The following is a 16,859-nucleotide window of genomic DNA, read 5'->3' on the forward strand; positions in this document are numbered from 1 at the left end:
GGTGATGTTGGGGGGGAATCAGTTGAGAGAGTATGAATAGGGTCTGATTCCCCACTGAATTGGAATCCCAGCTCCACCATGTGTTCACTGGGTAGTCTTGGGCATGATGCTCCCATCTGTGCCTCAGTTCATAAATCTGTAAAAAAAGATAATAATAGTACTTGGGCTCAGTGCGTGATAGCTGTCATTAGCAGAAAGAGCAGGGGGACCTTGGTCAGAAAGAGCTGTTATGCCAGTTACCACCCGCTGGGGCTGTAGGTGGTTAAGCACCACTGTCATTCTGAGCCTCAGTTTCCACTCTGCAGGATGGGAGAAGAGATGCATCCCCTACAGGGTCATTAAGCATGATAGAGCAGTCCCATGCCTGCACAGCAGCCAGCACATAGTAGGGCATTTTACAAACATCAATATTCTTTCTTCCTCAAAGCCAACATAATATATGGGAGCTGTTTGGAGCCTGGCAGGGGAGAGGTAAAGCCCCGAGGAGTGGGTTCCTTGGCTGTTTCAGTGTTCTGCTCACCGCAGACATTCTGTTTGTTTTTCTGTTTCAAGTTGCTCCTGATCCCCTGGGCAGCACTGCCCCCATCTCCGTGCACCCTGCCTGGACGGTGGTTCCTGCTGGCCGGTCCATGCTGGTGGTGGCCCAGGGTGGTCGGTGGGTGCGAGCCAAATGGGACACCACCTTCCCCGTGCCGGGCCTGAGGCAGCAGCCCCCCAGTAATGTCTGGGCTACTCCCACCCCTGGAGCTGGGTGCTGGCCCCCTCTGCCATGTTGTCATTTGAGTCTTTGTCCCAAGGGCAAGGGAAGAGGAGACAAACTGGTGCCCTCACGCTTCCAGCCTCCACGTTGCAGGATGCAGCTTGGAGTGTTGTGAGATCTATAGTGAAGCGGTCCACTGGTGATGTGAAGTGTGAGGGCCTGGGGTGGAGGCATCCTTTCCACACCTTGCTGAAACTGATCAGTGCTTCCCTGAGATTGGCAGAGACCTGGGGATGCTTCTCTAGAACATTTTGCAGGGACTCAGTGGTCTTTCTTGGCCAGCTCAGCAGTGAGTTTGGGGAGGAGCTTTCTGCACTGGATCCACAGTTCCCTCTGCCTTGTAGCCAGGGGAAGAGGCCAGGAATTACCAGTCATCCTTGACAGGGCACAGCCCATGGAATACATGTGCACCCTGATTAACCTTCTAGGGTAGGGCTTGGCAAACAAGGTCCCATGGCTGGAGCCAGCCTCATTCTGTGCAACCCATGAGCTAAGAATTGTTCTTACGTTTTTTAACAATCAAAAAAAAAAAAAAAAAACAGAAGAAAAGTAATATATGTGATGTGAAAAAGATTTGAAAGTCAGATTTCAGTGTCCATCAAGTTCTATTGGAAAACCCCCATGCTGATGTGTCTGTATGTTGTGCATGGCTGTTTTAGCACTATGATGGCAAAAAGTTGAGTGATTATGATCATGGCCAAATGGCTCACAAACCCTATAATGTTTACTGCCTGGCCTTTGACAGAAGCTCTGTTTCCCGAGCCCTGTTCTTTCTAGAGAAAATAAATTTTTTGCACCTGTCTGGAATTGCCAAGAGGCCAGGAAGTGAACCACAGAAATTGTAATGTCTGAGTCACTGCTCTGTTTGTCCTGCAGCCCTGCAGACGCAGTGGTTTCCATGGAGCTGGAAAGTAAGGCAGTGAGGGAAACTCTAAGTGCTATGTCTTAGGAGCTGCATCATCAGAAATCACCAATATCTGTGTTAGGAGATGAGTCATGACCTCTTGGTTCTTGAACGTGGCTGCTGTTACCAAAATTGTTTTTTTATATACAGATTTAAGGGCTATATCTCCAGGAGGTTTTAATGAAATAGGTCAGGGGTGAGATACAGGCATATGGCTTTTTTAACAAGCCCCCCACATGATTCTGGGTGGGGGTCTCCAACCCGTTTGAGACCCATTGATGGAACAGCCATATGGCTCAGGATGATGTACAGTGCAGGTGGCCTCATCAGCAGGAACTCCACTGGGTCCCTGGCCCTTGGTTGCCCTACCTTATCTCTTGAGTTAGGCTCCCTTCTGTCTCCCTACTAAAGATTCTCTCTCCCAGAGAGTGTATCTCTGGGGACTCGGGACCATCAGCCTCCCCAGAAGCCCCCAGCAGGCCCCGCTTCCTTTTTGTCAGCCTCCTATGAGGACAGCTGAATGACAACATGGTGAGGCTTGGCCTTCTGCTCTGGGATAGGTCTGTTTTCTTGGCTCTTGGCTCTCTCTCTCCCCCCCGCCCCCCATTCCCCACCTCTTCTTCTCTACAGCTCTCATCAGCTCTGTCCATCTGCTGAGGGGCCCCAAATCTTGGTGGTGGCTTTCACTGGATCAGGTGGGCTCAAAGGTCTGGGTCAGATCATGATTGGGGTCACTGTCTCCGACTGTCACATTCAGGGTCTTCCCCTGTGTCTCTGCTGGCCTAGGGGCAAGCTGCTTGCTTTGGGATGAGGTTTCTGTGACCCACATAGGCTTAACCAGGGCTCTTGCTGCATCCCTTCTGTCCACCACAGTCCCCCAGGACCTTATGGATGTCTCCGTGAGCAACCTACCATCCCTCTGGCAACCCAGTCCCCGGAAATCCTCCTGCTCATCCTGTTCACAGAGTGGCTTGGCTGATGGTGGCTCATCCAATGGCTGCAACCATGAGAGGTTTGAGGGGCTTAATCTGTGGGTGGAGGGTATGGAAGGATTTGCCAGAGATTTGTAGATACTCATTTCTTGTCCAGCACTGAATTCAGAGGAGGAATATAAGCTACGGAATCATTGAAGTCTGGGTTAAATTCTGGCCTTGCAAAGTCATAGCTCTCAGAGCTTCCTTATATGTATCAGTCAGGATAAATAAGGTTATGTGGCAGTAACAAACAGTCCCAAAATCTCAGTGGCTTAGTACGGCAAAGATTGATTTATTGGGCAGACCATGTGTCTATCTATCAGGGATCAGCCGGAGGCTCTGCTTACTCTCTATTCAAGGTCCGCGCTGATGGAGCTTGAATATTACCAGTCACAGTGACTGGGAAAGGGAAAGGTAGCTCTGGAGCGCCTGAACAATTAAACGCTGCTCATCTCTCACTGACCCCATCCATAGTAGACTGCGCAGTGCAGACCTCTCATGCTCCTGGAAAGCAGAAACTAGAAATACTACTTAATGCCAACCACATGTGCCTCAGTTTGCTCCACCACCAAATGGGGACACAAGTCCTTGAATTGTGTAGCTGTTGTAAGGGCAGATCAGATACTGATCTGATGTGGCCCGCATGTGGTCGCCGGCACTCGGTAATGTTCAGTAAGTGACATTTCTTATTTTATTGGATAAAGGTAAATCCCCAGGTCACCTCTCTCCTTGTGCATAGATCTCATATGTCTTCTGGGCTACTCCGTGCATGCATGAGACTGGTCTTGTTTCCCACGGACCCCACCTGGCCTGGCTGAAGAGAATGGAATCCCTTTTTCCATGCTGGGCCTCTGGCCCAATGAGTGGTCCGGTCTTCAGCTACAGGAGCTTAGGGGGTGGGAGCTGGCATCAAATTTTTGAAGTTATCTAAGGCCTGGCTTTCAGCATATAGTCTACAGACCTGGAGCAGCATCCCTGGGGGGTGGATTCTCAGTCCATCTCGCTAGACCTAGTGAAGCAGAATTTGCATTTAACAAGATCCTAAAATCATGTGTGCACTTTTGAGAAGCACTGATATAACCAGAGAGACTCACATGTTTGTGCGCATCAGGATCACCAGGGAGAGGTGATGACTGGTTCTAAGACAACTTCCTTAGGGGTCCTGGTTGAGTAGGTCTGCGAGGGGCCCATGAATCCACACGTTGGAGAAATTCCAAGTGATTCTTGGGCTGGTGGTCCATGGGCCATTGAAAAACGATGTTCTAACCTAGCATCCCCTCACGTGACATCTACTTTACATGCCTGTAGTGACAGGGAGCCCACCACCTTTTACATAGCCAAGTCCACTATAGAGCAGCCATCCGTGTGATGCTCTTCTTAGGTAAACTGAGCAAGCCTGAGCCCCACCAACCTGAAGACATTGTGAGGCTGATTTTACTGTTTAATGCCTCCATGTGTGTAAGTGGAGGACTTTAGCCATGCCTCCTCCCTGTCTCCCTGAGCTTTCCTGGGTGTCCGTTAGCATGTCCTGAGAATAAATATGCATATATTCTTCCACTCTGTTCTCTGTGAGGATGCACAACACTCCTATCAGCAGTCCTTGATGGGGCCTTACTCCCCTCTCCTCTTTCAGCCAAGTCAGCCCCCTAAGTTCCCATGCAAGGAGGAGCTCTGAGGCATCACCTCCTTTGCAGTCAGCCAAACTCTGAGTGCAGCTTGGCTCAGTTTGGTTTAGCTGGGTCACTTTAGAAGTCAGAACTCTTTCTGCAAGTGACAGAAACCCACTTCAGACTGGTCCAGACACAAAAGAAAATCTCAACAGAACTGAGAAATCCAGAGGTACAGTGACTTTCAGGCATGGTTGGTTCCAGATGCTCAATACAGATATTTCTGTTTCTTCTGCTCTTGCCTCTGGTTGTCTCTGTGATGGTTTCTTTCTCAAGGAGGCCCTTCCTATGCAGTGGCAGAAATGGATCCCAGCAGCCACTGCCCTACATCCCTCTGGTTTAGGAACTCGAGCAGAGAAAAGAGTGTGTATTTCCCTATGGTTCCAACAAAAATCCTGGGGCTCATTCTCATTGGCTCAGGTTGGATCACAAGACCACCTCTTACCTCATGACTGTGACTCCAGCCTGAGTCCTGTACTAGGTAGAATCAGCCCCATCCAAACCATAGGGACAGAGAGTTGGGGAGAGAGTGACCCCAAAACTGGATAGGAGAAGTGGCAGTATGGGTGGAAACAGTAGTACTCCAGAGTCCCCTTGATTGGCTGGTTTCAACCTGCACCCTACAGGTAATGAGCTGTGTTCCTCCAGGAAACGTGGGTTCTGTGTGGTCTTTCCTCAGTGTCCTCTTTCTCCACCTGCAGGGCTCCCCTGAAGCTTCTCTGTGACAACATGAAATACCAGATCCTTTCCAGAGCCTTCTATGGATGTGCGTATTGACATTATTCGCCGTTGTGGTCTATGGGTGTGATTTTTTAAAAAGATTTTATTTATTTATTAATGAGAGACACAGAGAGAGAGGCAGAGACACAGGCAGAGGGAAAAGCACTGGAAGCCTGATGTGGGACTTATCCCAGGACCCCGGGATCATGACCTGAGCCAAAGGCAGATGCTCAACCACTGAGCCACCCAGGTGTCCCTATGGGCGTGTTAACTGGATGCCTATCACAAAGCAGCAGTATCAGGAGAAGGAGCCTGCCTTTGGCACGTGAACCTCGGCTCCTCTATTTCCTAGATGCATCTAGTTATAGTGAAGTTTGGTGGATTTGCCTGAGCCTCAACTTCCTCAATGAAAGATTGGGGATAAATGTTATCTCTGGGTGCTAAGAGAGGGCAGCAAACGATGGGGCTTCTCAGTGGCAGGGGTTTAGTTAATCGCCATTGTATCCCCAGTACCCACTTAGAGGATCTGTTTTCAGAATTAAATGAGAAGCATGTATAAATCCCCTGGCACCTAGCATTACACATCAAAAAAGCTTAGTAAAAGTCAGTTCCCCTCACTTATGGGCAGAAGTAGAAGAGTAAGGAGAAGTTAAAAATCAAAACTTAAATAGAGGAATTCTGATGATTTCCATTTAACACATGAGGAAACTAAGGCAGAAAGAGGCAAGTGACTTATCCAGGGTCACACAGCTAATCCGGGACAGCTGGGACTCAGGCCTAGGCCTGCCTGACCACAAAGGCTGTTTTTTAACTCTACTATACTGATTCTTAGCACATTTTATTTCCCCAGCCTCCCAGCCTAGATGGGGGTATATACCATGTGTATTTTCATGGATTCCAGGAAAGTGTTAATACGTCTTACATGGGCCTGGGGAATAGCAGTACCCACTGTGTGCCCAACCACCTGGAGAGGCAAGGCAGCCTGAGCTCCCAAGATCAAGGTTATTACCTGTTCTGTTATCACCCCTCCCCATTGCCTAATGGAGGGCCTGGTGTGGAGCAGGCCTGGGATGAGTATTTATGGGACCCAAGTGGAAGAGCTTCCTGATGGAAGGGTTGGGGGGTCAAGATGGATCTTGAATATTATCACATTCAATGACTCACCCCTGATGGTGGTTGAGAGGCCAGGTTCTGGGGCTGTGCAGCTTGGGTTCAAATCCCAACTCTGTACTTCCTAGCAGTGTGACCTGGGCAAGAGACACAGCAGCCTGTGCCTCAGTTTCCCCATCTATAAGATGGAAAAGATAGGAGTACTTGTTTCATATGGTTGTCATGAGAATTTAATGAGTTAAGTGTGTGAGCTCTGAGCTGCTCCCTGGCGTGTGGTATGTGCTTGTATAAGTGTTAGCCATATCTTTCTCCCTCCTCCTCCTTTTCCCCTCCTCGCTCTTCCCCCCCTTCCTTTCCCCCTCCCCCTCCCCCTCCTTCCTCCTATCTCCCCATCTCTTCTTTATCCCCTCTTTCTTCCCCTTCTCTCCTTCCTTTACCTCTTCCCCCTCCTCTCCCTCATTCCTGGCAGGGGTGAGTCCTTAGGCTCCAGAAGGCCAGGGTCCTCTCTGGGAGTTGCTAAGGGAGAGCCAGAGGGAGGGGGCACAGTCAGAGCAAACACAGGCTGGCATTTGGTGAGTGCCTCCTGTATACCAGGTGCTGTGCCCTCCAGGTGCCCAGGGCGGAGCAGGTGAAGGGTGGTGGGTTGGCGGGCATTTCTTCAAGAGTGCAGGGCCATCTTTGAAAGCAAACTGGGTGCATTTCCCAGGGCTTTCTTTATCCAACTGCACTCTGAACAAGAGTCGTCCACCTCTGCCATTCCCCTCTCTTGGGATGAATTAGAGGCATGCAGAGGCACAGAGAGCCTGTGGGGTCACTGGCTCCCTGCCACCCCTTCCCTGCCTCCTGTCCATAGATTAAATGCCTTGGCTTCCAGTAGAGGAGGTAATGTCACCCTGGCCCAGTCTGAGAAAGGTGATTAGATGTCCCCAGGCTCACACAACTCTCAACAAGTGATTTTGCCCCTCAGAGCCCCTTCCTCGCCAAGAAGGGAGGGATGATGGGACTTTTCTAGGTCATGAGGGTTCACTAGGATCGCAGGTGAGACAAGGCAAGGGGGGTGAATGGTGGATGATGGCACTTTCCCTTCCTCCCTCCACCAGGGCTTGCCTACTGCAGACACCTGTCCACTGTGAGGACCCACCTGTCAGCCCTGGTTAATCACATGATCGTGTCTCCAGACTCACCCTGTGATGCTGGGCATGGGCTGACGGCCAGGATCTGGGAGCAGTACCTTCAGGACAGCACAGTAAGGATTGGCCTGGCTTGGCCTGCCGTGAGGCAGAGCCTGTGGGGGGACCATCTTATCATCTGAGCAGTAGACCCACCTGCTTGTGGGGCCTCAAGGCTCTTATGACACCTTTGGGTTCTACAAACCCAACCTGAACACCCCTCTTTTCTTGAAAGTTCAAGACCCACAACCCGCTTCTGCCTGTAGGAGTGAGGATCAAGGAGGATGGAAAGTACACATGCTCGCCTGGAAGGAGTAAGAATGAACCTGTCACCAAGCACTTATTAAGCACCAGCTGTATGCTTGGTGCTATGGGAGGTGCTGTGAGTCCTCAGCAGGAAGAGACTTACAGTCCAGTTGAACTACTTAGAATGATGAAAGTAGCTAAGTCAGAGGAGGCAGTGGGGCGGAGAAAAGCCCACCACCATCCAGAACTCTTCCATCTCTGCCTTGGGGCCTGAGAATCCTCCCATTAGATATTTCACCTGGAGACAGATTTCTAAGATTTTCTTATTAGAAGCCGAATGTCCCTAACAAGGAAGATGTTCATGTTTGAAAAAAGGTTCATGGTCGAATAGTTTGGGTAATGAGATGAGTTAGCTCTTCTGAATCCTGTAGAACTTCCTAGAACCTTGGCTAGGGGATTATGCTTGTCGCTCTCAAGAAATTGGGGGGCTGCGGTGTGGGTGTGGGAGAGCATATGGAACAGCCCCTCAAATTGGGCTATAGGGACCTTTGTTGAAAAAGTACCTCCCATGGCTGGTGGAAGACCATCCATTTTTTTTTAAAGGTGATTTTTTTTAAGGATTTATTTATTCATTCATGCGAGACACACACACAGAGAGAAAGAGAGAGAGAGAGAGGCAGAGACACAGGCAGAGGGAGGAGCAGGCTCCATGCATGGAGCCAGACGCGGGACTCGATCCCGGATCCCAGGATCATGACCCGAGCCAAAGGCAGATGCCCAACCCGAGCCACCCAGGCATCCCCAGAAGCCATTTTGATAGACACTGGTTTAACCACTGCCAGGAGCAGACATTCAGAAGAGATACCTATTTCCTCCACGTGGGATATGAATGCAGTGGCTCAGTCCACTGGGTGCCTTCCCACCCGAGTCCTGGGGAGGGCCAAGCTGAGGAGCACCTGGGTCAGGCTGGCTTCCTCATGCTGGGGAAAGGTACTATTCAATGTATTAATTTGGGAATGCTGGAGGACTTTGGGAAAAACAAGCTGGTTCCCAAACCTGGACAAGCAAAAGGGTTGTTTGACTGACTTTTTTTTTTTTTCCAAAAATAGCTATTTTTCTAAATGACAAAAGGAATGCCTACTTAACTGTGATAACTCAAACAATGAAGAATGCAGGTGTATAGAACAAAAATTGTTTACATATCTTTTTTTTCTGCCACAGTGCTCTCATTCTGATCCCCTGAGTTAATGATAATGTCAGTTACATAGAGGCCCTGCCATATATTTCCTGTGCTTTATACATCCATAGATATATTTGAAATTCTTATTTTTTTAAATGAAGTGACATTATATTTGTATTTTAAGCAACAACTTCATTTTATATCCAAGATGTCTTTCAGATCTCTAGGTGAAATATTGAATGCTAGATCCTTAGCACCTCATAGATGAGTAGCCCATAATTTATTTAAATCTTCCCCTAATGATAGACATCTAGGCTCTTTCTTTTCTTAAAAATTACTTTGAACAATGCTTCAGTCGACATCTTTATACACACATATCATTCTGACTAGTGCTTTTATTTCAAGGGTAGATTCCTAGAAATAAAATTGATTGATATGCATTTAAAATTTAAATAGATACGCTAGCTTACTTTCTCAAAAAAAAATCATAATGTTCATAATCCCTGGCAGCCTGGGAGAGTGCACATTTCTTGAGGAATTCAAAAGATTTATAGACTTCTAGGCTCCACTCCAGCTTTACTAATTTAGCATCTCTGGGAGTGGAGCCCAAGAATTTATATTTTTTGAAAGTTCCCCAAATGCTTCTAGTGCTCTCTGCAGTTTGAGAGGCACTAGTCTAAGGACAAATTGGTTGAAAAAGTAAAGTAGGGATCCCTGGGTGGCGCAGCGGTTTGGCGCCTGCCTTTGGCCCAGGGCGCGATCCTGGCGACCTGGTGCATGGAGCCTGCTTCTCCCTCTGCCTGTGTCTCTGCCTCTCTCTCTCTCTCTCTCTCTCTCTCTCTCTGACTATCATAAATAAATAAAAAAAGAAAAAAAGAAAAAGTAAAGTAGCCAAAAATGAATATTTTTTGTCTAATGCTTTTACAGTCCTTTCACAAACTGGCTGTATTTTTACCCTTCTTGGTTGCATTGTTGTATTAGGGTGGCCTGAGCTGCAGTAACAGATGGTCCCCACTATTTCAGTTGCTTGACACCATGGAGTGTATTTCTTGCTCACTGAAGAGTCCTGGGTAGGGATTCCTGGAGTGAGCATCTGTCCTTACACCAGAGGTTCAGGGGTCTTTCTTTCAGTCTTGTGGCTCCAGGATCCTCCAGGGGCTCATGGTCATCTGCCTCTAGGTTGCAGAGGGGAAATGCAGAGTCTGAAGGGAGTACACCTGCTTCTTCAAGCTCTGGCTTGGAAATGACTTCTATCACATCCTGTCACATCCCATGGGCCAGCACCTAGTCACATGGCCACATCTAACTGCAAGGGAGGCTGGAAATGGAGTCCACCTGTGGGCTCCAGGACCCAAGCAGGTGGATTTTTGATGAAGAGTTTATAGCCTCAGCCACCAATAGTCCTCTGATTTTAAACAGCTTTGACAAGGATGTCTGCAGAATACAAATTAAAATTTCCAACAAAAACGAAGAGTGGTTGGTTTTGCCATTATGGTTGAGTATATCTAAGATGGGCATTAATATCTAGAATCAGTGGGACGCCTGGCTGGCCCAGTCAGTAGAACATGTGACTCTTCATCTCAGGGTTGTGAGTTCAAGTCCCATATTGGACATAGAGCTTACTTTAAAACATGTGAAGTAATGCTTGTAATTTTAGAATGTAAAGTAAGGAGATAGGATGACACAGAACCCTACTTCCCTTCAGAGTAGCTTTCTAGCAGTCATTGGTACTTTTCTTTTTCTTTTTTTTTTAAGATTTTATTTATTTATTCATGAGAGACACACACACACAGAGAGAGAGAGAGAGAGAGGCAGAGACACAGGCACAGGGAGAAGCAGGCTCCATGCAGGGAGCCTGACATGGGACTTGATCCCGGGTCTCTGGGATCAGGCCCTGGGCCGAAGGCAGGCACCAAACTGCTGAGCCACCCAGGGATCCCTCATTGGTACTTTCCATACACACACACATGAACAGCTAGGACCTGTTGGTCCCCTATCATGACTAATTATAACTCCAAAGCCTTTGCCTGAAAATGAATTTTTAAAAAGAGGGCAAGGCTATTTGACAGTACAGCAGACAGTTGTTAAAGTCATCATAGTGTACACAGAAGTTATTAGTGCATGAAGAACCAGCTGGAAATGTTCATTTTGGATTGATTTGCTTTTAAACAATTTTCTTTGAGCTGTGTCAAGATTAGTAATTTTGAGATGATGTTGCCATATCAACACAATGTGCAAAATTGACTAAAAGTTAAGTAGAAATGTTAATTCATTCTGTACTGACCTTTTGGAGTTTTTTGCAAACAAATGGGCTCACACTAGATATATTCTGCACCTTGCTTTTTTTTCCCCACTTAACATTACACTTTGAACATCTTTCTGCGTAAGTTCTCGTGGATGCTCCTCCTGTCCTTTCTACTCTTTCTTGGTTTTTCCTATGTAGGGATACATTGTTCCCCCATCAGCGGGCAGTTGGGGGCTTTCCCAAATGATGCCATGATGGCTTTGCTTATTCACACCATGATCTCTAAAGGCCAGATCTGAGGAGTGGGCCTGCCAGGTCACAGAGTCCACCTTCTGGTTTTCTGTTAACCAAACCCTTTACTTCCTCCCACTTACCACAGAGATATGAGGAGCAGGAGCTGCTACGCCTCATCTACTATGGGGGCATCCAGCCAGAGATCCGCAAGGCCGTATGGCCCTTCCTCCTAGGCCACTACCAGTTCGGGATGACAGAAACAGAAAGGAAGGAGGTTGGTTGCCCCCAGTGGGCAGTGGGGTCTTTGGCAACAAAAGGAGCCAGGTACTGTGGGGCTGGGTGTGCTCTGGTTCTGTATTGGACCAAGATGGGGCATGGGGATGTGGGGGAACAGGAAGCTCTAGAGCGGTGCTTTCCAGTAGAAATACAATGCAAGCCCCAGATGCCATTGTTTAAATTTTTTTTCATTGTTTAAATTTTTATTTTGAGATAATTATAGATTCACATACTTACAGGTAATAGTACAGAAGGATCTCATGTATCCTTTATCCAGTTTTTCCCAATGGTAGCATCTTACAAAACTATAATACAATATATCAACCAAGGCATTGATATTTGTGTGTGTGTGTGTGTGTGTGTGTGTGTGTGTGTTGTACATGTGAGTGTTATCTGTGTGTAGGTTTGTATATCACCACCGCAGTCAACATATTAAACATCTCCGGTGCTACCAGGGTCCTCATGTTGCTCTGTTGTTAGCCACACCTCCCAGCCTAACACCTGGCAATAGCCAGTCTGTTCTTCATTCCTGCAATTTTGTCATTTCAACAATGTTGTGTAAGTGGAATGTAGTATACAACCTTTTGGGATTGACTTTTTCACTCAGCATAATCCTCTGGTAATCTGTCCTTTTTTTTTTTAATTTTCTTTATTTATTCATGAGAGATGCAGAGAGAGAGAGGCAGAGACACAGGTAGAAGGAGAAGCAGGCTCCATGCAGGAGCCTGACGTGGGACTCGATCCCAGGACTCCAGGATCATGCCCTGGGCCAAAGGCAGGCGCTAAACTGCTGAGCCACCCAGGGATCCCCTAATCTATCCTTCTTATGGCTAAGAGTTCTGTGCTGTTCCATGACCTGGGTATGTCACAGGTTGACTATCCACCTGTTGGTGGAGAGGTGGGTTGTTTCCCAGTTTGGACTATTACAAATAAAGTTACAGTGAACATTCATGTTTTTGTGGGAGCGTAAGTCGTCCTTAAGTGCTCAGGAGTATAATTGCTGGGATACACGCTGTGAATGCTTAGTTTTGGAAGAAACTGAAGCTTTTGCAGTGGCTGAGCCATTTCATACTCCCGCCAGCAATATTGGAGTGATCCACACCTGAATCTGCCCTGGGGTTTTAGTCTCATTGCTGTGTTTTATGTTAGCCACTCAGGCAGGTGTAAATGACATTTCATTGTGGTTTTAATTTGCATCTCCCAAATAGTCAGTGATATCAAACATCTTTGCACATGCTTACTTCCCACCTGTGTATCTTTGGTGAAGTGTCTGTTCGCATCTTTTGTCCATTCTCTAGCTGAATTGTTTGGGTTTTTACCGTTATTTGAGAGTTATTTATATATTCTAGATACTCCTTCTTTTTTGGATAAATGGCCATTTACCGGCAGATAATTTTCTCCCGGTCTATGTCTTGTCTTTTCATTCCCTTAATGAGATTTTCTGCAGAACAAATTTCTAAATTTTTGATGAGGTTCAGTTGATCAATATTTCCTCATATACATTGTGCTTTTGGTGTCAAGTCTAAGAACATTTTTGCTTAGCCCTAGGTCCCAAAGATACTCTCCTGTGTTTCTTTTCTCAAAGTTTTATAGTTGTACATTTTACCTTTAAGGCTGTAATCCATTTTGAGTTCATTTTTGTATAGAGTGAGTGGTTTAGGTCAAGGTTCATTTTTTGGCCTGTGATGTCCAGTAGCTCCAGCACCATTTGACAGAAAGGCTATCCTTCCTCCATTGAATTGCTTTGGTGTCCTTGTCAGCAATCAGATGGTCATATTAGTGTGGATTTTTCATTCTGTTCCGTTGATCTAATCCCACCCTGCAATGAGTAATCCTCAACTGATAACTACACTGGAGCACATATGTTAATCTTAAATGTTTAGCTAATGTTTTAATAGTCCCATTTTGAAAAGTAGAAAGAAACAGATGCTCTATATTAAATATTTAAAAATGATTAGTTCATGAGAAGTTGCAAAAAGTGCAATTGAGAGGCCATGCCATACCCATCACTTGGCTTTCCCCAATAGAAACATCTCCTAGAGCAGTGGGGCATTATCAAAACCAGGATGTTAGCATCAGCATACCGCTGGCTCCACTACAGACCCCACTAAGATTTCACCAAGTGCTGCATTAGCTCCTGTGTATGAGTGTATGTGGCGGGGGGGGAGGTCCTAAATCATTTCATCAAGATGAAATTAATTTTAGCAATATGTTTTATTTAACCCAACGTATCATATCCAAAATATTACCATTTCAGGGTATAATCCACATAAAAATTATTGAGATATTCTACATTTTTTTTATTCATACTAAGTTCAAAACATGGCATTTTACATTCCATATCCAAATACCACCTGTGCTATTATATATTTGTCAGTAAATTGACTCACTGTGAATATCGTTTATTGATTTATTTTTAAAGATTTATTTATTTATTCATGAGAGACACAGATTGAGAGAGAGAGGCAGAGACATAGGCAGAGGAAGAAGCAGACTCCTCCTCGCAGGGAGCCCGATGTGGGACTTGATCCTGGATCCTGGGATGATGGCCTGAGCTGAAGGCAGGCGCCCAACCGCTGAGCCACCCAGGTGTCCCAGTATAGTTTATTTAAAAAGGTATTTTACACTGAGGAGGGCACTTGATGGGATGAGCACTGGGTGTTATACTATATGTGGCAAGTTGAATTTAAATTTAAAAATATATTTAAAAATAAATAAATAAATATTTTATATCCCTGCCATCAATGGAAAACTGACCATAAAAATAAATAGGATATGACAAAAGGTTATAATTCATTTCCACATAAATGCTGTAGCCTACCTTAGGACTGCTCTCTCTTTGTTAAAAAGGGGATTATGAAGGGTTATAGGAGGTGTTCAAGACACTATAGCACCAGACTGACATTTCCCATAATCCTAAAAGTTAAAGGGGAGCTGAAGATAGAAATCGCACTGTGATTCTGTATAAGAACCCATGCCAGTGAACGATGATCTAAAATCATCCCAGGGATAGCATGAGGCCCCTACCATGCTTCACCCTCTGCCTGGTGGGCTCCTGGCAAACAGGAACATTGTTCTGGGGGTACCAGGCCCTGTGCTCGGGACCAGAGACCCAGCAGTGCATTAGACGAGGTCCTTGCCAGTTTAGTGGGGGTTGTGCAGAGTCAGATGGAGGGGGCAAACCCAGAGGTTTTAAGAGCTCCTAGGAGGCACCTCTGCCGAAGGCTCCCTCTTGATTTCCAGGCAAGTGGGATGAGAAAGGGCCTCTGGAAAGAGGGGCAGCAAGAGCAAAGCCTGGAGACAGGTGCATGATGCTGTGTGCAGGTATCTGTGTAGGTTTGTGTGGGGAGGGGTAGGAAGTGCGTGGTGGTGGAGAACATAAAGGACAGGAGGGTGGGGGCCACAGTGAGAGGTGGGGCTGGTGAGGAGGCTGCCAAGGGGTAAATGTATAGGAGGGGCCAAGCTCGGACAAGCAGGCACTGGGAAGGATACTATTGGGGTCATCCTGGTGCAAGATCGTGGAAACCTAGCTTAGGAAAGCAGTGAGAACGTGGAGGTGTGCTGGGCTGAACCTTCTGGTGGTCAGTGAGTGGGAGGACACGCCTTGGGGTTTGGGGTAGCCTTGGGGCTACCTCGAGCCTCTCTCTGGAAGCCCTGAATAACTAAATGATTCCCCACCGCTCCCAGCCCAGCGATGGGGCAGGCTCCCTGCCCTCTCTCTTCCCCTTTGTACCAGTCCACATCCTTACTTAGATCAGACTGTCTGCCCCCATTTATGCCTAGAGGCCTGGCAAACACAGAGCCTGTTACCTGGGCCGTGTATCAGGAGCAACGCAAGCTGCTCTCCTGTCTGCTGACACAGCACAAGAAAAATACTTGAAATCTATAGCACTGCTATAAGGCCGCTGCTGGAGTAAGGGGAGACGTTGGTTTTGTTCATCTTTGTATTCTCAGCACCTGGCCCCACATTGGGGACATGGGAGGCCCTCAGTACATGTGTGGAGGGAGTGAGTGGATGGACAAATGGAGTGGGGCATTCTGCTCGTCTTGTTTTCCCTATGCCTAGCGTGGTACCTAGCACATAGTAGGTGCTTCCCGAATTATGGGTAAATGAGTGGACAAGGAAGGAGAGAAGGAAGGTAATAAGAAAGGAAAGAAACTTCCTTTCTCCAGTCCCCCTTCAGTACCCTCCAGACTTAGTACACTGCCTGGCAGAGTAGAAGCTCCACAGATATTTTTTTTTAATTTTTATTTATTTATGATAGTCACACAGAGAGAGAGGCAGAGACATAGGCAGAAGGAGAAGCAGGCTCCATGCACCGAGAGCCCGAAGTGGGATTCAATCCCGGGTCTCCAGGATAGCGCCCTGGGCCAAAGGCAGGCGCTAAACCACTGCACCACCCAGAGATCCCGCTCCACAGATATTTGAATGTGTATGTGAATGAATGAATGAATGGATGGATGAATGAATATAAGGGAGGAAGCAAACACTGAAAGAGAGAAGTAGCCTCACACGTTTGTGTATCCCCAGGGCCTAGCCAGCGCCCTGCACATAGTAGGTGTTCAGTCAGTGTTCATTGGATGTCCATGAATGATGGCTGGGTGTCTCCAGGGCTGAGGGCCCCAGGTCAGAGCCAGCGTCCTCTTTTGGGTTGGGCTGGCTCTCCTCCAGGGTGGTGTTGCCTCTGTCCCGGCAGGTGGATGAGCAGATTCACGCGTGCTATGCACAGACCATGGCTGAATGGCTGGGCTGCGAGGCAATCGTGCGGCAGAGGGAGCGGGAGTCCCATGCAGCTGCCTTGGCTAAATGCTCATCAGGGGCCAGCCTGGACAGCCACCTGCACCGGATGATGCACCGGGACTCCACCATCAGCAATGAGGTGATGCGCACCACACATCCGGGAGCACAGGGGCGGGGGGTGATTAAGGCCAGAATCCCCTCTGTTTAGCTGTTGCAGGGATGGTGATGGCTGGGCATCTGGAGGCAGAATCACACCCCTAGTGTTTGGGTGGGAGGTGACTGTGGAGTTTGGTAGACCTGCATCTGAATCCACCCTCACAATTTCCTAGCTGTGGGGCCTCAAGCAAGCACCTTTACTTATGGGCCTCAGTTTCCACATCTATAAAATGGAAACAGTCATTTGCATAGGGGAGGTTTTGTGTGTGCAGCTCACACGAGGTAGTGCATACAAAGCACCTAGCACAGAGCTAGACCTTCATGTGATCTGCAAACGCTCGCTGAGTACCCACTATGTGCCGGCGACCATCAGGAACATCCTGGAATGCCAGGAACACTCCAGTGACTGAGTCTCTGCTCTCACAGAACCTCCAGTTTAGCATCCCAAAGAAGGAGCTGAGAAGAAAGTTAATTCTC

At 47.4% G+C, this 16,859-nt stretch overlaps 1 protein-coding gene across 5 annotated transcripts in view; it reads left to right on the forward strand.

Annotated features, from left to right (window-relative positions):
* The window catches only part of SGSM1 (small G protein signaling modulator 1), an 80,279-nt gene that overhangs the window by 44,473 nt on the left and 18,947 nt on the right, over positions 1–16,859 (forward strand). For 4 of the 5 annotated variants that reach the window (XM_072802979.1, XM_072802984.1, XM_072802981.1 and 1 more), the window contains exons 13-17: positions 2,538–2,676; positions 5,007–5,071; positions 7,236–7,381; positions 11,355–11,483; positions 16,183–16,365. In XM_072802979.1, coding sequence (XP_072659080.1) covers positions 2,538–2,676; positions 5,007–5,071; positions 7,236–7,381; positions 11,355–11,483; positions 16,183–16,365 — 662 coding nt within the window. The remainder of the gene's footprint in view (positions 1–2,537; positions 2,677–5,006; positions 5,072–7,235; positions 7,382–11,354; positions 11,484–16,182; positions 16,366–16,859) is intronic. The other variant, XM_072802983.1, reaches the window with a different exon arrangement.

The sequence above is a fragment of the Canis lupus genome, chromosome 27 (genome assembly GCF_048164855.1).
Source record: "Canis lupus baileyi chromosome 27, mCanLup2.hap1, whole genome shotgun sequence".
Classification (NCBI taxonomy): Eukaryota; Metazoa; Chordata; class Mammalia; order Carnivora; family Canidae; genus Canis; species Canis lupus.